At 42.7% G+C, this 23,510-nt stretch overlaps 1 protein-coding gene across 19 annotated transcripts in view; it reads right to left on the bottom strand.

Annotated features, from left to right (window-relative positions):
- The window catches only part of CLOCK (clock circadian regulator), a 1,126,282-nt gene that overhangs the window by 161,754 nt on the left and 941,018 nt on the right, over positions 1–23,510 (bottom strand). For 10 of the 19 annotated variants that reach the window (XM_069200997.1, XM_069201081.1, XM_069200964.1 and 7 more), the window contains 2 exons: positions 19,656–19,814; positions 19,312–19,512 (listed from right to left, as the gene is read on the bottom strand). In XM_069200997.1, coding sequence (XP_069057098.1) covers positions 19,312–19,512; positions 19,656–19,814 — 360 coding nt within the window. The remainder of the gene's footprint in view (positions 1–19,311; positions 19,513–19,655; positions 19,815–23,510) is intronic. The other 9 variants (XM_069201058.1, XM_069201097.1, XM_069201098.1 and 6 more) reach the window with 1 other exon arrangement.

Below are 23,510 nucleotides of genomic sequence, written 5' to 3'. Positions count from 1 at the left end.
ACTCGATTCACACATTCCATCTGAAGAGAGCACCACCACAAGCGACGCTGCCACCATGTACCACAGGGGAGGAAACTCAGCAACACCCACAACCCCTCAGCAACAAGACGTCTCCATATAGCCGAAGATCACAGAAGAAGACCATCTAAGAGACTTGGAAGAAATCTTTGGGCTAATATCTGAAGAACTAACAGATCCAGTAGCTACTGCTCTTGCTCACCCTGAACAAGAAGTAACTGTCTACTCTTACAACGGATAGGTACATACTTGGTCTACACTTACCGCTGTCAGACTAAGAACATTAGAAATCGAAGAAAGTGATGAACAATTAATAAATGAAATAGTTAGCTCATTTGGGATTAACTCAGATCATAGTACATATCTAAATATTGACTAAAAAACAGTTAAAAAAAACAAGGCCTAGAGGGAACTGGTAAAAAAAGGGAGACTAGCCTGACAATACCTCTAGAGGAGGACCTCTGAGTGCTAGAGCCACTACAGCTCCACTGTTGCAAGCCAGTCACCAGCCAGAGACATTTCCATTGCACCATTTAGGGACGTCCCTAGTAGTATCCTCCAGGTCATTAGTGTGGCCTAGGCCAACCTCTGCCAAAATTCAGCATGGGACATGGAGCAAGGCAAGGGACACAGGCCTTGCTGGTTACGAAAAAGAAACTGATTGAGAAAATGAAAGAAAAGGTGTTCTGCATCCCACATGTTTTTGCTCTAATAACTATATTAGCCATTATTGCCATTTTCTTGGATGACATGCATTAACCGCCTGTACAGAGCCCTGAATATGGCGTAGAAGGGTTAGACTTGCATGCTCATCATGCAAAAGAGTATCAAGAGAATGTTGCTATAAAAACTATGAATGCCTATCATAGAGAAATGAATGTCTCAAATTATTGGATATGTCTAAAAATGTCGGCAACTGTTGTGAAGGGAATGCCTTTCTTCCACCTACTTTTGCCATACAATGATTTGTGCGTCACTATTTATGCAATGGTCATCACATAGGCCCCAAGAAGCGAGCAGGTTGACCTACAGAAAGGATACAAGTCATAGATAATTACGTCAGTGTGTAAGAGCTACTTGCAGAGGCCACTTGAAGATGCAGAGGAGGACTCAGCCTATGCATCTCTCCTAAACCTTACTATTATGTCCAAGAAATCTAGGGACTTCCTTCTGTGACAGAATAATACAGAAGTAAACGCCACTCATGCCCCACATCTTAGGCTGGCAGCTAACACTACAGGAATACTTTGCATACATGTAAATGGATCACAAACAGCAGTAGGGGGTACTGTGTGCAACACCACATTTTCACTGACCAATGCCTCTTGCCTTAGCATACCCACGTATGCAGGGGATGAAACTTACCGGCTATGCAGACTAACGGCCTACTCTTGGTTGCCCCGTACTGGGCAGGTACTTGTTACCTGGAGGTAGTATTTCCTCATTTCTGGCACCACCCTAAAGAGCATGTCCACAAATATAAATTACACAATAGCTTGGCAAGAGGAAGGAGAAAGGAGGACCAGACAGATACTTTAGCCCAGATGGCAGGAGATGTGGTGCTGGGCCTGTTTCCCCCCGCAGGGGCGATCAAGAATTCCAAAAGATAGTTAGGTCGCCTATTGGGAGCAACTATAAATTAAACAACTAGTGCTTTAGAGAACATCACAGTTACATTGCATATATAGTTACCCTCCAAGGTTTGGGTCAGCACTCAGGTTCGGTCTTCGTCTTCAGGACATCAGTTGATTCGCCATCAGTCAGGAACTCAGCTTTCAGGCAAGGGGGCACTTCCCTCATAAGGAGGTAAAGTGTAAATGGGCAATCTAAGGGCAAGGACGGTTCTAAATTAATCTACAAGTCACCAATCAAAGTGACAAAGTCTCTGGATCATAATGCATAGCATCAGCATCTCCCCGTCTCCTACTCCCTAATTCTAATTCACTTCCTGGTGACAGGGGTTTTTATCCCCTTTTCGTTGTACATTCCCCTAATATCTGGTTGGACAAGGGTTGCACCCCACTATCTTTTGCCAATTAAAAACACAATATGTCATTAAATCTTTGACCCCGCATTAGTTCTCAGGCATTTTATTGGTCCATATGATTGACGTCTTTAGAGGTAGAATGTCCGGTATAATTTCATCCTTTTGTAATTCTTTGTGCATCTGTGGTCAGTAGCTCCATTGTCTTTACCGGTTTGGGCGACCTTGTACATAATACTAACAATGTACACTGTTGCATTTAGCTAGTACATTTCTACAAGCAATATGAATTTCATGAGAACGGATCTACTATAGTTACATTCAGCTTCTAGTTTGAAGAAAAAAACAAGAGTTCATGTCCTTTAGCAAGTCAGCACACTGCACGTTAGAAAAACACATTTAATATGAGAGCCAGGCAGCTATGCCTTGACTCATGCTAACTAAGGCCTAAAAGATTTATTAGCAAAACTTTAATAACATAATCATTAATAATTAGTACAACACCATTTAAATGCAATAATTCATAAACATTAGTTATTTTCATTAGTCCCCGTATACATTGACGGCCACTCCCCGTGGGCACAATTCAAGTGCACGTTTTAGCAAAACATTAATACAGTTTCTATGCGGCATTATTATACATTAGTTCATAAACATTTCATGTTAATATAGATTATATAAGCTACGCTCTCTCAGTCCCTCCTCTGAGGACCTTTGTCATCACACAAACCTTTCCCTTTCAACCTTTCACTTTCAATTTTTTACCTTGCGCATGATGCGCATTTCAACATCTTGACCTTTGTGTGAACTTTCCCAAATTTCATTAAACATTTTCTCCCTTCATTTTCTTCATTTCTTTTACTTCGTTTTGTCAAATTTCTTTTAATCCTTTCATTAATTTTTCATGCTCCCCATAAACCCAATAAACAGATCAGGACAATTAATAGACCTCCTAATATTTTTGCAAGCACCCCATTCCAAATATTACTAAACCAATTCCCTACTCTGGCAATTCCTTTCCCAACTTTCTCCCAAACTCCAGGTTCCTTCAAATCTTTCAGATCTGCACTATCTCTTGTTAGGTTAGTAAGCATGCCTCTAATCTTTTTGCTATTATCAGGAATGAACGAGCAGCAATGGCGCTCGTTAAGCATCTTACAGACCCTGCCGCTCTTCGCTAAAAGAATGTCTAAAGCAGGCCGGTTTTGAAGAGTCATAGCTCTTTCCGCAGCAAGTTCAGTATCCATCAGGAGTATAGCCCCTGTGAAGTTTGTCAGCATGTTATCCACAACAGTAGACAACTTTCGAATCTTTATGGAATTTAAAATAACCCCTACTGAAGGAATTATGGCTCCAAATATGTCACCAACGACAGCAGCCGCTGTCTCTCTCTTTTGTCTAGCATGTTGTAATTCAGACATTTTAGGTATTTGCTTTAAGTCATCAATCTGGTAAATCTTTGCGAAAGCTATCCTCAAATAACATGTCCCATACCATCCCTTAGGGAGACGGTAATAAGCATTAAGTCCACATATATAATAGATCCCAGAGATCGCTGGATCCTGTCCATTCAACATAAATGTCCATTTACTCTGAAACAGAAATACATGCCTGCATTCACTCGTTCTCACAAATAAAGTGTAGTGCTCGGATTTTGGCCTATATAAACAAAGCCTACCTACATGTAATGCATCTATAGCTAATGTACCTTGCGTCTTTATTGCGGTGTAAGCATAATCAATTGCATATGTGTGTTTCTCTAATCCTTTTTCTAGCCTTTCTTTCAGTGCTTTGTGTCTATCATCAGTGTGATCTAAAAATCTTTTCTCTACAGGCATTAACAAGCTGGTCAGATTGTTGCAGTGCGCATAAGCTGTCCCAAATTTTTTGTGTCGGCTCAAAGAAAACTCTAACTAATTTTATACTATGCTCCTTAGCTAATTTGTTCAGAAACTAAATTACAGGCACAAAGGAAAACACTACATCTAAATTTGAATAAAAATATTGCACATGTTCCTGGTCACAGAATCTGGTTAGTAGCAATCTACAGCTTATCTCGTAGGTTAGAGGCAAACTATGATAGGTGACCCCCCTGTTGTACTAATGAAGGAATCTTTGTGCACACATAACAATTCTTTGCATCCATTGTGTCAACATACTCATTCAGCAAGCGATAGAAGACATTAGTAGAAAGTTCCCCCTTTGGATTAGTTCCCTCATGCAAATATTTTGTATCCTGCTCAAACTTTTCCCACTGTGTTAGTGTAGCAGGCTCAGGTTTTGAAGCATTGCTAGTCACTTTCTTATCCAACCATGGCATTCCCACAATCACACCTACGATTATTATTACACACACAATACCTAAGAAAACACTTAACCAACCACACACTTTACCCTTTTTGCTACTACCTCTAGTGTAAGCCATGATCTGTAAAGAATCAGATAGCAGAATAACTCAAAACAAACAATCAACTTGAGGACGATTTAAAAGATCTTTTTTTTTTTTTCTTCATGCAAAGTCTCTCTTTCTCTCTGCGTGTATTTACAGCGTTTCACTCACCCCAGGACCCTTTTGTCAAATCAGGTTAGCAGCTTGTCATAATCGGTTTTCCAAAGTAAAAAACAGGTTTTAAATGTCACATCCAGTAATTTATCAGTCTCTTTTCTCAGCTTTCAGCTTTCAATTTTAATTTAAATTTCAACACAGTCCTTTGCTCTGTTTGAATTCAGGTACCGTAGTATTGGCGTGGTACCTCTTGATCAAAGCAAAATGCTAAGAATTCTTGCTGCCATTCAGATGTTGTTGCATATACCCATTCAGGACCCGCGTACCTTCTATTTGCGACTCTCTTTCTTTTCAATCTGCGTTCACTCTGCAATTCTCCTTCCCTAAGATCCTCCCTTCTGGTTGTATCAACTTTTTCTATAGTGTCGCAAGGGACGACTTTCTCTCTTGTAGCTTGTTTCTTTGGCCAGTTATCACCTTTATGCGTTTTCTTCCTGCTTGGCCTTTCAGGACGCTGAACACCACCCTCCTCTTGTGCTATGGTGTTCTCTCTTGACGGCTCTGCAAGTGGCTCAGGAGGAATCGGTGTGCTTTGACCTCCCTCTGCTCTTTCCCCCTCGTCTTCAGGGTCTGTAACGGGTTCAAGTTCTAACCCGTATCCGTCTACTTCTGGGAGAACCTCTCCTTGTCTTGGTTCTCCTGCTGCCTCTACTGAGATAGGCTCACTGTCACCTCTCTCAAACTCGTTTACTGTTTGAGGGACTAGGCCTGGGCTCTCCTGTGGTCTCAGTTCCCCTTTGAATATTCTCCGGCCCTGAGACTTCCTTCTCTGGAGTTGTTGTTTCGGACTCTTCAAGCTCCTCATCACTCGGACACATCACCTTCTTTATGTGACTTGCATGTATCCAGTTTGGAACTCCTGCACATTTCACAGCAGTAGTTGTCATCAGTATTACTTGATATGGCCCCTTCAAACGCGGCTCCAAACACAAATTCCTCATGTGTTTCTTGACAACCACCCAGTCACCGGCTTTCAAGGTGTGACCTGGATCACTGATTGGTGGCAACATGTTTGCCTCCACCTGGTGGGAAAAAGAGCGGACCACATCAGCCAGACCCTTGCAGTAGTCCAACACCATATCATCCGTGATATTCACAAGAGCATTTGCAGGTACTGCGGGCAACCTCATAGCTCTGCCCATGAGAATCTCATGGGGGGACAGTCCTGTCTTCTTATCAGGGGTGTTCCTCATTGACATCAGTACTAAGGGCAATGCATCTGGCCACTTCATATTGGTAGCTGCGCACATTTTTGCCATTCTCGACTTCAGGATACCATTCATATGTTCCACTAGTCATGATGCTTCAGGGCGGTAGCTACAATGCAGCTTCTGCTCAATGTCTAATGAAGCACACAAGAGCTTTATCACCTCATTGTCAAAGTGTCTGCCCCTATCTGATTCTAAAGAGACCGAGAATCCGAACCGTGGTATTAACTCTCTAAGCAACAGCTTTGCTACTGTGAGACTGTCATTCCTACATGTAGGGTATGCTTCAATCCAGTGACAGAAAACACACACAATCACCAACACGTACCTCAAGCCTCCACACACAGGCATCTCAATGAAATCCATTTACATCTAGCTAAACAGACCTCCAGCTCTCCCTATGTGGTTCAAAGTCACCACAGTCCCTTTTCCTGCATTCATCTGTTGACAGATGATGCACCTGTGACAGGTAACCTCTGCAGCTTGTCTGAATTTCGGATTGAACCAATCAAGTTTGAATAATCTGATCATTGCATCTCTCCCAAGATGTGCCTGACCATGGTAAAGCCTTGCAAACTGGGACAAAAGACTGTTTGGCAAAACCAGCTTCCCCTCCTTTGAGACCCACAAGTCGTCAGCTCTCTGTACACATTGCATTCTCTACCAGGAGCGTTTTTCCTCTCTGCTAGCACGGCCCTGCAGTGATTTTAGCTCATCTAATGTATCAACCACTCTTAATGCAAAGTTCAAACAGGTTTCATTTTCAGTTTGCGGTAACAATTCCCACTGATCTGTGAACGATATACAGTTCAATGAGCAAAATCTTGCGACTTGATCTGCATAGCCGTTTGCCATGGACACAAAGTCTTGTGACTTAACATGAGAATTGCATTTCACCACGGCAATTTCAAGAGATAACTGAATCGCATGCAACAAATCCTTAATCTGCTCGCCATTTTTCACTGGTGAGCCAGAAGAGGTCATGAAACCCCTCTGTGACCATAATTGACCAAAATCATGTACAATTCCAAATCCGAATCTGCTGTCAGTATAGATAGTGACTTTCAAGTTTTCAGCTGCGTGGCATGCCTTAGTAAGTTCAATTAATTCAGCCACTTGTGCAGAGTACACTCTTCGAGCCAGGAAGCTTCTAGACGGCATAACCAGCTCTCAGTATTCCGAATGAGTCTCTCAAACATGATCCATCAACAAACATAATGTAATCATTTTCTTCTAACTGTGTATCTTTGATGTCAGGTCTAGGTTTGGTGCATAGTTCTGTTACCTCAAGACAGTCATGTTCCACTTCCTCTGTATTACTAATCTCAGCATTTTCAACAGGAAGTAGAGTTGCCAGGTTCAATACAGTACACCTCTTCCAGGAAACATTCGGAGACCCCAGTATAATGGTCTCATATCTCGGTAGCCTAGCATTTGTCATATGCTGAGTCTTAGTTCGGGTTAACAGAATTTCAACTGAATGTGGAACCATTACTGTTAGGGGATGTCTCATTACTATGCCTTCACACTGTTTGAGGCTCTGACCAACTGCTGCAACTGCGTGCAAACAACCCGGTAAGGCTGCTGCGACTGGGTCCAAAGTAGCTGAAAAATATGCTACAGGGCGGTTTGCACCTCCATGGACCTGTGTTAGGACAGACAAAGAACAAGCATCACGTTCATGACAAAACAGTAGAAAAGGCTTCATGTAATCAGGCATACCTAAAGCTGGCGCCCTGCACATGCACTCTCTCAATTCCATGAATGCCTCAAGCTCTTCCTCGGACAAGATTATGGTATTCGGGTCATCCTTAACTTCCTTGCCTGTCAGTTTTATCAATGGCTTAGAGATGATCAAAAAGTTGGAGACCCACTGACAACAGTAGCCCACCATTCCCAAAAACATTCTGACATCTCTCTTGGTTGTCGGGGGATTCATCTGCAGTACAGCCGTCACCCTTTCTTTTGATATTCTCCTGGACCCTTTCTCAATCAGTGCCCTAAGTACTTCACCTCTTTCTGACAATACTGCAGTTTCTTTGGGGACACTTTATGTCCGTTTTTTCCAAAATGGTTCAGTAAGGCAATTGTGTCATACCTGCAGTCGTCTTTCGTTCTGGACGCAATCAACAAATCATCTATGTACTGCACCAGAGTCAAACTGAAAGGCAGTTCTAACGACTAAGTCCCTCTTCAATATCTGATTGAAGATGGAAGGTGACTTCGAAAATCCTTGAGGAATTCTGCACCAACTGTACACCTTGTCCAGGAATTTGAAACTGAAGAGAAATTGGCTGTCCTCATAAAGAGACACCGAAAAGAAGGCTTGTGACAGGTCCACAACTGTGAACCACTCTGCATCACACGGAACCTGAAACATGATTACTGCTGGATTTGGCACCATGGGGCAACATTTTACTACAATATTGTTTATTTTCCTCAAATCCTGCACAATTCGAACCTTCCCACAAGGCTTTTTCAAACCCATTAATGGTGAATTACATGGGCTGCTCATCACTTCTTTCAGAACTCCTTGTTTTACAAAGTCCGCAATTATCTGCGACACCTGAATAAGAACATCTTGTGCCATGTGGTACTGCGGCACCTGGGGAAACACTGCATTTGGTTTTACCTGTACTTTAACCGGTTCTACTCCTTTTATCAGTCCCACTTCCTTTCCTGTCAGGTCCCACACTTTCTCTGTCACTGTTACCTGCAACACAGCTGGTAAGTCAGACACTGTAAGCATCGGGAATAGGGTTATTAGAGGGTATTCCTCATTTGCGGTCTCTGTCTCTGATTCTGAAAACTGCCCATCACCCCCCTCATCATCACTGTTTATTTGCACCTCAATCCCTTCATTAGAACAGGTAATCAAACATTTCGTCTTGCACAGTAAGTCTCTTCCCAGTAGGGACACAGGACTAGAATCGCAGACTACAAACTTATGCAGTCCCTGAAAGTTTCCAATCTCAACCTGGACCGGATCTGTAATCAGGTTTGTCAAATACTGATTTGCTACTCCTCCCACTCTTATGGTATGCCCTGAAAGTGGCAATTTCGGAACCTCTGCACTTCTGACTGTAGAGCATGTAGCTCCTGTATCAACCAGGAATGAAACCTTATGAACTGTCACCTTTCCCTCTACATAGGGTCCCCTCTGATCTACTTCTAGGGACGCTGCAAGCCTGCACTCTTCGCCGTCTGAACTATCACCCGACCATTCATCGTTTATTCCATCCTCACCATGCAATGGGAACTGCTGCACTGTGTTATTTTGACTCATCATTTGGTCTGTGACCTGCTAAGGAAGCATCACCTGTTGCTGTCCCATTGGAGCTAATGGTAATTGCATTTGCTGTCTAGGTACCATGGGAACCTGCTGTTGTACCTACTGCATTTGTGCTGGTTGGACAGGTGGCATTTGTATTTGCTGCATGTGCTGTAACCCCTGCATCCGAACCATGTTATTCTGGAAGTTCTGATTTTGACCTCTTGATTTTGGACCCCTCATATTTTGAAATGTACCGAGATCAGTGCTTTGTTGAATGACACCATCATGCACCACATTTGGGCATTCCCGCTTCCAATGCCCCACGCCCCACGCCCCCGCGACATGGTGACATCTTTTTCATCCCCTGCGCATCGTTTTGAACCACAACAGTATTTAAATCTGGACCGTGATTCACAAAACCCCGACCTCAGCCTCTTGGCTGTGCCTGAAACATGCCATTCCCTTGCGGTTGCTGCTGTACCATCTGTTGAATTCCATTCCCCTGCATACCTGCCTGCGCTGCCTTAATCTGCATCACCATCACTTTCTCCTCAACTTTCTCTGCTTCAGCTCAATTTCATCAATACAGTATTTCGCATACTGTAACACCTCATCAATCGGCTTCGCTTGCCAACAGATCAAATGATTCTTAATCATCTGGCTAACCTCTGGTCTCAGTCCTTCAACAAATCTGAAAACAAGATGGTTCATGTCTTTCGGCTCAATAGTCTCAGTGCCACTGTAATGCTTGAATGCTTTCAACAGCCTCTCATAATAGGCATGGATTGACTCTTTGACCCCCTGTGAGGTCCGGTATATTTTCTGCCAATCAGTCACTTTCAGCTACACTTTCTGCTTCAAAAACTCAATCACTTTATGATAGTACTTTATCACCTCCTCAGATGGTGCTCCAGTCACCTTGTCCCTTGCTGGTTCCTGCGTCGGCCAATCCACACCTCTCTTGCACTCAAGTCATAGGTCAGGTGGAACAATGATCTCAAACAGGGTATTCAAGCCCTCCCAGAGACACTTCGCAAGCTTCACAAACCTGTCTGCCTACTGATACCACTCTATCGATTTCTCCCTCAACCTGGGATAATCATTTGTAAATGACAGAATGTCTCTCCAAGACCACGGTACATGGACTAGAACCCCTCCAGCTGTTTCTCTCATTGGTAACATTTTTACTGTCTTAGTGTCCGATGAAGCTTTAGTCTGATTTGATTCCGGACTGTCACTTTTCTCCTTATCTCTTTTCTTTGCCCATCTACCTTCCCACTTTACTAAGGCTCCCCAGATTTGCGCACTTTGTAGTATTTCTTTAAGATGCGCTCTCATTCCGGTAGATCTCATGTGCTCAAAGTCTTTAGAATCGAAGTCTAATCTGTAGCTTCTTTTCAAATGTTTAGTATTCTCAATATCAATGTTGTATTTATCCGCCAGGTTCGCCAACCTCTGGTGCAGCTTGCCCACTTCCTTAGTGATTCTGGGGCACAGATACCTCAATTCTGCCTCTGTGCATGACTCTAATCTGTTTACCCCCACTGTCCCTTCCACTAGTTCGGCAGCTTCCACACCCAATCTTACAAAGTTCAGATATTCATCCCTTTCTGGCTTTTCTGCGGTTACCGCAGTATTTTGTGAAGCATAAGTCCTTTCTAACCACTCATTCAATTGTTGCATGGAAAAACCTTGCAGTGAAATATTCCCTGCATGCATCATTGGTGACTGTGAGGCAGTCGTACTTATTGTCTGTGGGGTTAGCACACCTAACCCTGCTTGTCTCATTGCCTCCAAAGGTGCTTCAATCGGACTAAGGTCTAACAAGGACCTGGGTTCTTCAGCTGATTGCTCTCTTGGTGCCATTAATTGGGGAGTTCCTATGGACCCTCCTCTTATTGCCTCTTGGGTGATCACTCCCTGATCACACATACCAGGCTTACCCTGCGCATACAATGGTACCAGGGGACCAACCGTAATTGGTAATGATATGGCAGCTGGTGTCTGACCTGGTCCCAAACCCCGTGGAGCAGTAACTCCCAAAGCTTGACTCACTGTGGCTGGTGCAGGTACTAATGGAGGTCCTGCCGCTGGACTATAACCCGGAATCAGCTGTTGCTGCGGCTGGCGCATCAATTGCGGAGTTGGCACAATCTGCACTAACCTCGAATTTGTATATATCGGATCAGGTGGCACCATCAGACTCGTTGTATCTGTGGTGGAGATTGCAACTGTATCTGCATGTCTGGTGCAGTGGATACACTGACACCATTCTGTATCAAAACCGTATCACTAGTCTGCACTGTATTTCTAACTTCCTTACCCTGCGTCGGGTTCCCAGGACCCGCACTGGTGCTCGGGGCATTGTCATCTATTGCATAAGGTGGCGGGCGATTATGCAACAACTGGTTAAGAAACTCTTCATCGTCTGAGTCGTCTTCCTCCATCCAAGACCTATTAGTCTCCTTTGGCTTGCTATGGCCCTTATCTGTCTCACAAATAGCTTTCTTTCCCTGTGTCTCGTCTTCTTGTGTTATTGCTGGAAACAATTTGAGTCCATCAACTATTCCCCTTCTCCACATTTTGCTCTCATTGTCCCATCTAGCCTCAGCTAAAGTCTTCTCTGCACTCTTCATTCTCCTCTCAAATTTCTGCTGTCTTTGTCGTATGGCCATTAGATCCCAGACTGCTAATGCCTCATACTGGGCTAGTCTTGGAGGCGGCTTTTGTACACTTAACATCCACCTCAAATTCTCTAAGATCCTTGTATTGAACGTTCCGTGCTCCGGAAACGCCAAACATCCCTCCTTTTCTGTTAATTTGCACCACTGCTTCATTCAAAGACAAGGCGCAACTCCCTTTTCCTCCATTACTATATAAGCTGGAGTACCCTAAGGTGGTGTAGGCTCCCCCTTACTCACCATAATGTATGCGTCTCCTTTCAGAGCGCTCCTTAAAGCCTTGAAAAAATTCATCTTTGCGTCTTTTGGTTTTGTTTTAAACTAATCAGGAAGTGACTTTAATTCCCAGGACACTCTTCACCCACCTTTCTCATCCTATTGCCTCTCACAGACAGCCCCTCTCGCGACCCCTCTTGGTAACTGACCTATCCGAGCGCAGCACCACTGACGTCACACACATACTGCAGCTGACAAAGTCTTGCGGCTTGTCCTCCTCACACTAGATTCACATCAAACTAATGCAATATATTGCGAGCACCTTTAACAACAACAACAACAACTCAAATTTGCCGGTTTACTACAGGAAGGGTACACAATCGCTTCAGAACTTTACAGAGAATTCACTTGAAGCCTCGGCCGCTACTGTCTCTTTCTCAGCTCCCGCACCCGCAAGCAGAATTCGACCCGCAAATCCTACTCTCGACTTGTCAATGGTTTGTCCTAGTGCACTATAGAACTTGCCAAATCTCCATCGAAGGTTTCACTCATACACTTGACTCAAACTCGAATTGTCAACCACACCCTATTGACCTATTTAAACCGCACAAATTACAACATAGACCCAAGTGTCTCCTAAACTTGTCAATCTACTCCGGAGTCTTAGACCACGACGGGTCCGTACATTACCAACCAACCACGTGGATAATTTTTTAGCACAAAGCGCCACACTCATATGAAGTATGCCGACTTCCCTACTCTCATAGTGCGGAGTACGCCCACTCCTCTTAAAACAACATTACTTGATCTAAAACACACAAAACTTCACAAATCACCTGTAAAATGCATAAGCTGAGCAAGCGCAAATTCTATACCACACATGCTAAGACGCCGAGAACATTCCCAACTCACTTAGGCAGGCTCTGAGATCCCGGGAATGTCATGGGGAATTTAGAAACACATCATATCTCCAATTTGCATTATCTCGAAAAACAAAATTAAACAATGATTCTCCGTCCTAGGGCCCCAAAGGTCCAAACCGTCGCTCTACTACCAGAACTGCTAACACGTCCCTTTATAATAAATTATAACACATTGGGACTCGTTTTAGGCCAATGAATCTTTTGACCCAGTTGAGAGACATCTTAGGACGAGATAACTAATCAATATGTCAATCAATACGTCAATAATATCATCAATATTTATTACAACAATGCATTTCACTTTAGTCAAAGACATTAATCACTCAAGACACCACCATGACCTTGCAGTCATGAATAACCACACCAGTTTAGTATGAATTTTAGTGATATTTATTCCCTATTTGTTACAATACTACTAGCAAGTTTATTAATCTCAAAACCAATAAGCACAATAAAATAGTCACATTATGGCAACTCTGATAAGATTTCATAAAAAGCAAGAATCACAAACATCAGAACATAGCAAAGTGTGACCATAAGAACATAAGCTATCCTTAGCAGAGTATTGTCAACAAAGCATTAATTCAGTCGTTTGTCTATTTGCAACAGTTTTAGTGAACCCCTCTTAACTAACCACTAATTAGCATTGGCATGTTGGACTTCATGCAAAACAATTTAGTAACACAAATTTGGAAAACATCTAGCTATGGACTCTGTCAAAAGAAAAGCAGTTGGTACCTAGAAAGGAAAAGAAAACAGACAATCACAATTTCATTGTCATATAGTTATCCTCCAAGGTTTGGGTCAGCACTCAGGTTCAGTCTTCGTCTTCAGGACATCAGTTGATTCGCCATCAGTCAGGAACTCAGCTCTCAGGCAAGGGGGCACTTCCCTCATAAGGAGGTAAAGTGTAAATGGGCAATCTAAGGGCAATGAGTGTTCTAAATAAATCAGCAAGTCACCAATCAAAGTGACAAAGACTCTGGATCATAATACATAGCATCAGCATCTCCCCCTCTCCTAGTCTCCTACTCCCTAATTCTAATTCACTTCCTGGTGTCAGGGGTTTTTATCCCCTTTTCGTTGTACATTCCCCTAAAATTTGGTTGGACAAGGGTTGCACCCCACTATCTTTAGCCAATTAAAAACACATTATGTCATTAAATATTTCACCCCGCATTAGTTCTCAGGCATTTTTTTGGTCCACATGATTGACATCTTTAGAGGTAGAATGTCTGGTATGATTTCGTCCTTTTGTAATTCTTTGCGCATCTTCGGTCACGGTCAGTAGCTCCATTGTCTGTACCGGTTTGGGCGACCTTGTACATAATACTAATGTACACTGTTGCATTTAGCTAATACATTTCTACAAGCAATATGAATTTCATGAGAATGGATCTACTATAGTTACATACAGCTTCTAGTTTGAAGAAAAAACAAGAGTTCATGTCCTTTAGCAAGTCAGCACACTGCACGTTAGAAAAACACATTTAATGAGAGCCAGGCAGCTAGGCCTCGAATCATGCTAACTAAGGCCTAAAAGATTTATTAGCAAACCTTAATAACATAATCATTAATAATTAGTACAAAACCATTTAAATGCAATAATTCATAAACATTAGTCACTTTCATTAGTCCCCGTATAAATTGCGGGCCACTCCCCGTGGGCACAATTCAAGTGCACGTTTTAGCAAAACATAATACAGTTTCTATGCGGCTTTATTATACATTAGCTCATAAACATTTCATGTTAATATAGATTATATAAGCTACGCTCTCTCAGCATCACAACAGGTTATTTAAAAAAGGATGGCTCCCCTGGCAAACTTAGGAGGGCTAAAAGGTAAACTTGCTGCCACAGCAAAGCCTTTGCTGGATTAAAGGTAGACAAAATAAGAGAATATCAGGCAACTGTGCCTTCAAGGGTTGGATCCTAAGGAAAGAACACCAGACAATAAATTTCTATCCAGTGTCCTACGTAAACAGTTTCAGTTCACAGAATCCTCACTGTCAAGATAACACTTACCACTTCTGGAGGAAGGTCAAAGGCCATCAACTGTCGCTGTTTAATCTTCACACATGCAGGTATTGTTTCTGCAGACTCGAGTGCAGAACCCAGGCCTACTGTTATGACAGGCGGTCTTCTTGAAGAGTCAGATTAGAAGGCAAATGGTTGTGACTACACTCTCTTTGCCCAGTCCGGAGTCACTAGTGTGAGTTGAACCTGGTCCTTCTTGATCTTTTTCAGCACTCGGGCAGGAGAGATAGATGGCGAAGGCATGCAGGGTATTGAGTCCCTGTTGAGACAGAGGGTGTCATCAAATGGGCACTGCCTTGGGAATTCAAACAGGCAAAATTCTTGACAATTCGTGATACCTTACCTGAGGTAGCAAATAGATTGAGCTACAGTTTGTCCCACTGCTGGAAGATGCCCTGGCCACCAGCGAGTGTAACTCCCTTCTGTAATCCGGTGGGCAACAGTGGCTGAGTTTGCTCACCCTCTCGTTAAAATCTTTACAGATGCTGAGCAATCAGGGAAATGCCCTGAGCATTTAGCCACTTCCAGAGACACAGGACCCATGACCTCATTCCACATTGTTTGTTGCAATACCACGTGTTGGCTGTGTTCTGAGAAATTGCACCTGTTACCCCTTGATGGTTAGAAGGAATGCCTTCAGTGACAAGCGAATCGCTAGCAACTTTAGCACGTTTGATGTGGAGGCAAGTTGCCGCTGGACACCAGAGTTCTCTGCTCTCCACCCCTCCTGGGGGTCTCCCCAAACGAGCATCCATGCATCCATCATGGCTGTTAGCTCTGTGTGGGGTAGAAAGATAGCTCTGCTGCAGGGGTTGATCAACCACCACTGCAGATTTTTCACAGGCCGTCCAGATATGGGAAGACTGGTATTTCCAAACTCTATAGATGTTCTGTGATCACCACCATCAACTTTGTGAACACTCAAGGTGTATACTGAAGGCCACAGGGGAGCACAGAGAACTGAAATATGCTTTTGCCCTACCTGAAACAGCAAGGGATGTCTGTGGGATTGCAAAATGAGAATACAAAAATATGTGTCCTGCAAAACCAACATCCAGGCTCCAGGGCAGAGAGAATTTGGGCAGAACTTGGATCAGGGTGAGCATCTTGACCTTGTCCTACCGGAGGAAGACATTCGGAGGGCACAGATCTAGGATGGGATGTTCCTTCTCGGCACCAGGAGATGAACAGGAGTAACAAGCCAGTCCCCATTTCTGAAACAGGCACACACTTTATTGCTCCCTTGGCATTTGTGTAGATTATTGCCCCTGGGGAACTGAACCCTCTTGGCTTGTCTTCCCACCTCTGCCTCTAAAAGACTGAGAGGCCTGTTGCTGCTGCCTCTACTAGTATCCCCTGCTGAAACCCTGAAAGCAGTGAAGTTGCTGGTGGTTTGCGGAACTGGCTGAGCTAGGTCTAGAGAGAAAACAGTGGCCTTGCTCTCTTTGAGCAGTTCTAAGGCAAAGTCTGAATTCCTCATGAAAAGCCTGGAGACTTTAAAGGGATTGTTGGATGTATGAAGATGCCAAGGAGCTAATCTTTGCAGGCACCAAAGCACAACGCTGGTCAGACTGCTGGTCAGACTGCTTTACCCTGACAGTTGGTTGTGTCCAAACCCAAGTAAACTGAGTACTTCACTGTGTCCTGACCATCCGTGATAAGGCGCTATACGATTTGACAGATGTCATCGGGGGCAGCTGGCAAGATATTGCCCACCCTGCCCCACATAGCACATGAATACTTTCTCAGAAGATGTTGATCACTGTGGCAAAGGAAGTGGATTTGTCTGATGCCTTAGTTGGGTTTGTGGGAGCTAGGCCAATGTCTGGAGAGGCGTCCAGGACTCTGGCATCCTATAAGTCATTAATATGTTACTTTTATCATAAGGGGCATTATCATCTCCAGTGTTATCACCATCATAAGGGCTATGTGTCTCCGGTTCTGAACAGGTGAAATGACAGTTTTGGGAACCTTGGTATTGGAGGAGGATGGGTCTCAGAGGCCAATAACAGTATTGGCTCCATTTCTGGTATTAGAGACATTTGTGCCAGCGTTGAGACTTGTGCTGGCAGCTTCTGTTGCAGTGCAGAACTCGGCGCTGGATATTGCTCTGGAGCTGAGCTTGAAGAAGGTGCAGGCCTCAAGTCAAAGCAGAGTGGCACAGTCAGCATCGGGGACGGATCGGTCAGTGGTAACCCGACTGGAGCCATCTCACATACTTCGAGCCTGAAGGTGCTCCAGAGGGATACGAGGGATTTTATCAATGGCCTCTCCCAGCTCACGGAGCTGTTGTGTCATTGTGGTATACCGGGCTCGGGATGGAATGGAAGCAGAAGTGGAATTGATTCCTATGTGAGAGAACAACTCAGTGGCCTGGAGGTACCTTGGGTGTCATGCAAATGAATGATGAGAGTGGCGGGACAACAGAGATCCATGCTTAGATTTCTCACGTGATTTCTTTTATTTGTTTTTTAATTTCTTATACTTATCCACCCCCTCTGACCGGAAGATAAGCCTTCAGAGTGAGAGTGTGTCTATGCCCTCAACGTCAACTGGGACCTTTTTCTCGACTTCTTTCAGAGTTTGGCATCAGTGAATTTGGCTTCATGGTCATGGATGGCCTTGGGATTAATCTTCATGCAGCAGTCACACGACACAGAGTCGTGTTTGGAGCCAAGGCACCCTAGGAAGACTGTGTGTGTTTGTCAGCGACATCTGTCGATCACAGTGCTGACACAGCTTACACTCTGTTGTTTCAGGGGAAACATGCCTGCACACCAAGAAGACATTTTGGGTAGCAAAGTCGGTCAAGTGGACAGAATTTGATGAGCTCTGGATCCGCATCAGAAGCAAAGGTGGAGAGACCTCGACGTTATGCCTGGGGCAAGATGGTTCAGACAGGGAGGCACATTTTCACTTACCCGTACTCAAGGGTATTGCTTCAAAAGCTTCTGATCCAATCTGGTGCCTGGGGCAACTGATAAAGTGAGGAATATGCAATTAGAAGCCTCTATAAGAAAAAGACGCGCGGGCGTCAGGCACCAACCTATGGCTGGGATGTGGCAGGAGATGTTGAATGGTTGGGAAACCACACCATAGATGGGATAACTGTGGCCCAAGAGGTGCGAAGGGGGGGATAGACCAAGGCCCAAGAGGCAGTATCCTCAAAGCCCACTATATAAATGATATCTCAAAAGAAGATGGCTAGAACAAGTTTAAGGATAGTCTGCCCAAGACCCTTTCTGAGGCTGAATATGACTAAATGCACCATAAAAGCTAATGGCATGCCCTTACTTAAATGCATACATGCTTAATAGGAGGGGCTCCCCAGATATGCCTAGTTCAGTTTATAGTTTAAGTTGTATTGCAAGCTACTAAGAAACCACGAATGGTTGCGTATCTCTCCTCATGCCTTAGGCCATTATGGGGAGAACATAAGATGGGGCATAAATGACATGCATTGACAAATAATAATTGCTTACCTTGTGTTACCAGTGATGTAAGAAACATTGTCAAGAAGATCTGAGATTGAGAATATATGTTTAGAAAATGCAATAAAGATATCTTTTAAAAAAAGAAGCCTCTATAAGAAATAGGGATACTAGCAATTGTAGTTCACTCGCAATGTTGTTGAAAGAGATGTCAATGTACAATTTCTTGCTGGAAATTCTGTCATTTTCGTTATGTATCTGGAGTTTTGTTATTCAGCAAAGAGGGGTACTGATGAAGGAAAAAAGATGCATGCCTAATTAAATCCATTTCTTCATGTACAGACTAGTAAGCTTGTAAGCTAGTAAAGTGTGATGCTACCAGTGTAGACTGCACACTGGGTCCACCATAAAGAAGGATAAGAAGACTGAAGAAAAACTAGAGCATAAAACTGAGGTGAAGTAAATGCATAATTTTCTACGTTCACGACAAGGTCCATGACTTCCTTAATACATGAGTTACAATGAATTGTTTTTAAAAACATAACTTTTATGAAAAAATCAGTGTCTTCATTTAAGGCGTAATTTTAGGATTCTTCACTACAAAGTTACACAAGTTATCATATTGTCTTCTCTTGCTTACTACTTCATGTCACTAACGTACTTTTTAGTCTCCAATGGAAATGTGTATTTGGGGTTAATTTGTTTTAAGGAAAGTCATCTGTCCTTCAATTTTTCAATTTGTTCAGGAGCACAGCCCTCAACAGAGCAGCAGATGCAGTGACAACGGAGCCCAAAGGGGTGTGAGCGGCCCACTTAATCCCAATTAGAGGCTGTTAGTTACTAAAAATTCAAGGGATAGGGGCAAATGTCCTTTCATGCATTCCTACGTGTCTGCAAGTCTTATCTTTCATTTTTATTGAAATCCACTGAATACACAGATCTTATTAAACTTCCCACCAAAACGTGTATTACCTGATTTGTATTTTGAAAAGCCTGCTGCTGACTAAGTTGAGTTCCTAGATGTCCAGTGTTAAGACCTCCTTGAATAGGGTTAGTTTGAATGGTTTGGCTTTGAACATTCGTTGGTGTAAGCTGTTGATTATTAGATGAACTTCCAGAAGAGAGCTGCATAGAACCAAAGTTTAATCCAGTGGTTGGCTGCTGTAAAAACATCTTTAAGAAAATCCATGAATTACTTCAAGAAGTCAGAACATACAATAATAAAATGGCTCTGCACTTCTTAAATTGTCAAAACACTTAAAACTGTTTACAAAATAAATAAAACTCTTAAACCAAGCAAAGAAAGTCAGACTCACTTGAAGCCCCTGGCCATGGACAAGCTGAAGCTGTTCTTGTATTTTGCGCAACTCTTCTTGCTGCCGGTGAATATTAGCCTCTATCATTCGTGTTCTCTGTTCTAGCTGGTCTTTAAGATGTTGCATTGCTCCTATTTGAGCAGTGAACTGAAACACTGGCTGAAACATCAAAATTTTGATTTGAGCAAATGCATAATACCAAAGATTCAGATAGTTATTCATTTATTAAATATCTGCTAGAAACAGTACAAAACAGATCATCTGGTGCTTAGTTCTTAAGAGTTTTGGCTATTGGTGAAAAAAGCTTGAAAAATTATCACATGTACTGCACCTATCCTTGGACTTCAGGGGATTTGGGGATTTCAATAAGTTTCATGTAGCTCTTGGATTAAAGCTATCTTAACTTTCTGAAATGGCCATGTGTCTGAAATTTGCAATAAGAGTCGCCTTGGCATGTATCTCTACGTGTGTTGCTTGCTGTACGTTCATTTTCCACTAGTATAAGTTCCTAAGCTGTAGAACTCGCCATTTTGTGTGATACTGTGTTTTTCCCTGATGTTTTATTCATATCAGCTTACTAAAGACATTTTATTTCATATGTGCATTATTTCCTGAGTGGTACTCTGCATCTGTCTCAAAAGAAACAAACACCAGGGTCAATTATTTCAAAAAGTTCATGTTAAAGAACGAAAAATCTTAACAGAAATCCTCCAGAATATTCCTGCAGGCCCAAGCTGTAAATAAACCTAGCGATGATTGACAGAATAAATCACATTGAGCCATCCAGAGTATGCTCTTGCTGATAACAAACAGAGAGCCTGGAAATAGTTGCTGTTACTAGGCAGAAGACCAGCTGACACCAAGATATTCCAAATAGATCCACATCCTACAAGGACCACAACTATAACATACAGGGTATAAGACCACCCTTTTAAGGTTGAGCGTGCAAGCGCTTTAACCTGTTGTAAGTACTGTGGGGTTTTCACCATGCTCATCTCATGCCCATCACTTTAATTCGTTCCTGGGCTTGCCTTTTAAAAATCACTTGATGTCATTGGTAAATGCTTTACATTTGTCCCACCTTGAGGCTGTTTTTGTCATGCCTTGCAGACTGTCCGTTACAAGTATTATTGCACAATTACCGATATACTTCACCGTGGGCAGTATTATTTTTTATTTTGTCTCGCCCATGCTGAAGTATATTGGCAATCGTGCAATAATCCATGTAACTGGGGGAGTCTGCAAGGCGTGACAAAAACAGCCTCAAGGAGGGACAAATGTAAAGCAATTACATCAAGTGATTTTTGAAAGGCATGGCCAGGGACGAGCTGAAGTGATGGGCCTGAGGTGGGCGTGGTTAAAAGCCCACAATACTAAACAAAAGGCCAAAGCGCTTGGGCGCTCAACATAAAAAAGTGCAAACGCTCAACTGTGTTGGACGCAGGGTCCCACATTTTGTGCATCCAAAAACAAATAGAGTATTTCAAAACAAGGAGCAACAAACCATACAAGGAACTCAAGGAAAACACTGCATGGTGCAGTACTGCAAAAGAGCAGTAGGCTTTTGGAAAGTCTTTTTTAAAAGAAGGAGCTTTACCTTGGATAATTTGCTAAGCTGGTCAGTTAAATAAGTGACATTGAACAGTGATGATGCAATAATTAACCTTCCATGCAGGGTTAAAGGCTATCCTTACTTTAAAAAATAATTACTTTGATAAATTGTATGTGTGATAAGTTTTCTGTTTTATTGGTCTGAAGTTAATGGGCTCACCATTACGGATGCACCTCAATATTTTGCTAAATATTTGGTCACGTGTATTTTATGGACTGTTAGTAAATGTTTAATCTGCTATGTGAAACCCGTTTTTAAAACTTTTCTATTGGGAAAAATGAATTCAAACGTAAACTTGCATTGGCAAAGCCCACATGTATGGCCCTTGGCATGCTGGTGCAATGTTTATTTTAGATATCTTTGTTACTGCAAGCACATGCCAAAAAATAAAAAGAAAAAAATAAAGCTGCCTCCACCTAACTGGGGCCAAACATGCTTGCAGCAAATTTACACATATAAAAAATATTCACTTATGGTTTCAATAATATTTGAAAAACAAACCTTCCACAGTTGTGCTGTGTGTTTTACAATTACTTGTTGTGGAGGCAACAATTAGAAATCATAACGCAACCAAGCACACATTGTCTCATGCTTTATGCTGTGATGTGTTGAAACAGAGTATGAATAACAATTCAAAAGACCAATGGATGAAACCTGCTGACCAAAGCACCCCAATGAAATTGTATTATGCACAATGTTTTTTTTGGAAACAATAGTCTAGCGAGACAGCTTAGAAAGCCAGAGCGAAAAAATATAATTCCTTTATAGGTTTATTATTGTCAGTGCTGAGGACAAGTGTAATTTCCTCTTATGTATAGCTACATAGGTTAAGTCGCAGAACAGGAAAAAACACATATTGCTATCCTGGAGATGAAGTTACAAAACATTTTTTGAAAAGGCACAAGTGTTTTTTAACATTGGAAAAGAACATCTTTGTCACTGTAGCCCTTCAAACCTGCTTGACACTGCACAGAAGATCAAATTGATTTCTGACCTCCACAGAGATGCAGTACATGGCTCTGTAATGAAATAAGGTCTCCTCTTGCCTAGAATCAATGTGTGATTTCAGGTCAAAGGTTGTACATGTGACCTTTGACACACCGTAAATATTCATGGACAGTAGACGAGTTATTTCACAGGGTGTCGGTGAGCACGCAGTGTCTCAAAAGTGAAAGGCTTAGTTTCAGTCAGGCTTGAGCCACTATGCATGCTCGCTGCCTTTGGAGTCTTGACTGGTAAACTCTGATGCATCACTGTTCCCTCGCTGGGAAGTGAAATTGAACTCCTCTAGGTGAAGCCGTTAACCGTCATATTCTTCTGTTGCATTTTTGATTTCCAAATGTGACCGTGTTGGCAGGGATCGTGCCATGAATTGTCTTACATTAAATAAAAGGTAACAAAAGACTACTACCTAGTAAAAAAATGAAGAGTAAAACAGTTGACAAAAGTGGGCCGATTTAAAGGGCCCTTTGCCGCCATGAACATGAGTGCGAAGGAGAGACACAATAGGAAAAAGAAGTTTGCTCACAGTCAAACATATTGGCAATCATGCAATTATCCATGTAACCGGGGCAGTATGCAAGGCGGTAGCATGACCTCCCCAAGGCGGAACAAAAGTAAAGCATTTACCGGTGATAACAAAAGATTTTTGAAAAGGCAAGCCCATGAGCGAGTCAAGGTGATGGGTACGAGGTGGGCGTAGTTAAAGCCCAGAATTCTTACAACAGGTCAAAGCACTTGCAAGTTCGACCTAAAAAGGGCCACTGAGGATCCCAGAAATGGGGGCAGTGAGTAAAAAGTGCCAAGAGCATACCTGAGAAGTTGTCTAGCAAACCGAAAACAATCATCAATCAGTAAACCAATCAGTATTTGTAAAGCTCGGCTAATCACCCGACAGGGTATCCAGACACTTGCAGGTCCCAGCGAAAGCAATGAAAATGAGGAATAAGCAAAGGGGAAAAAGCAAGGAGAAACAGTAAGAACCAGGGAAAAGCAAGTAGAAGGTACAAAAACAGGGGAGAAAGCAGAGAAAAACTAGGGAAAAGCAAAAAACAAGGAAAAAGCAAGCAGAAAGCAGTAAAACAAAATGAGAGAAAAGCAAGGAGAAGGCACACAAAAAATAGGGGAGGGGGAAAGCAAGGAGAAAGCAGGGAGAATGAGGTAAGAGCAAAAAGGCACAAAAAAAAACAGGAGTAAAGAAAGGAGAAGAGAAGACAAGTGCAACAGAGATGCAGCAGCACAGG

The sequence above is a fragment of the Pleurodeles waltl genome, chromosome 1_2 (genome assembly GCF_031143425.1).
Source record: "Pleurodeles waltl isolate 20211129_DDA chromosome 1_2, aPleWal1.hap1.20221129, whole genome shotgun sequence".
In the NCBI taxonomy this organism is placed as follows: Eukaryota; Metazoa; Chordata; class Amphibia; order Caudata; family Salamandridae; genus Pleurodeles; species Pleurodeles waltl.
The sequence above is the reverse complement of the archived record's forward strand: the minus strand, read 5'-3'. Positions and strand labels throughout refer to the sequence as shown.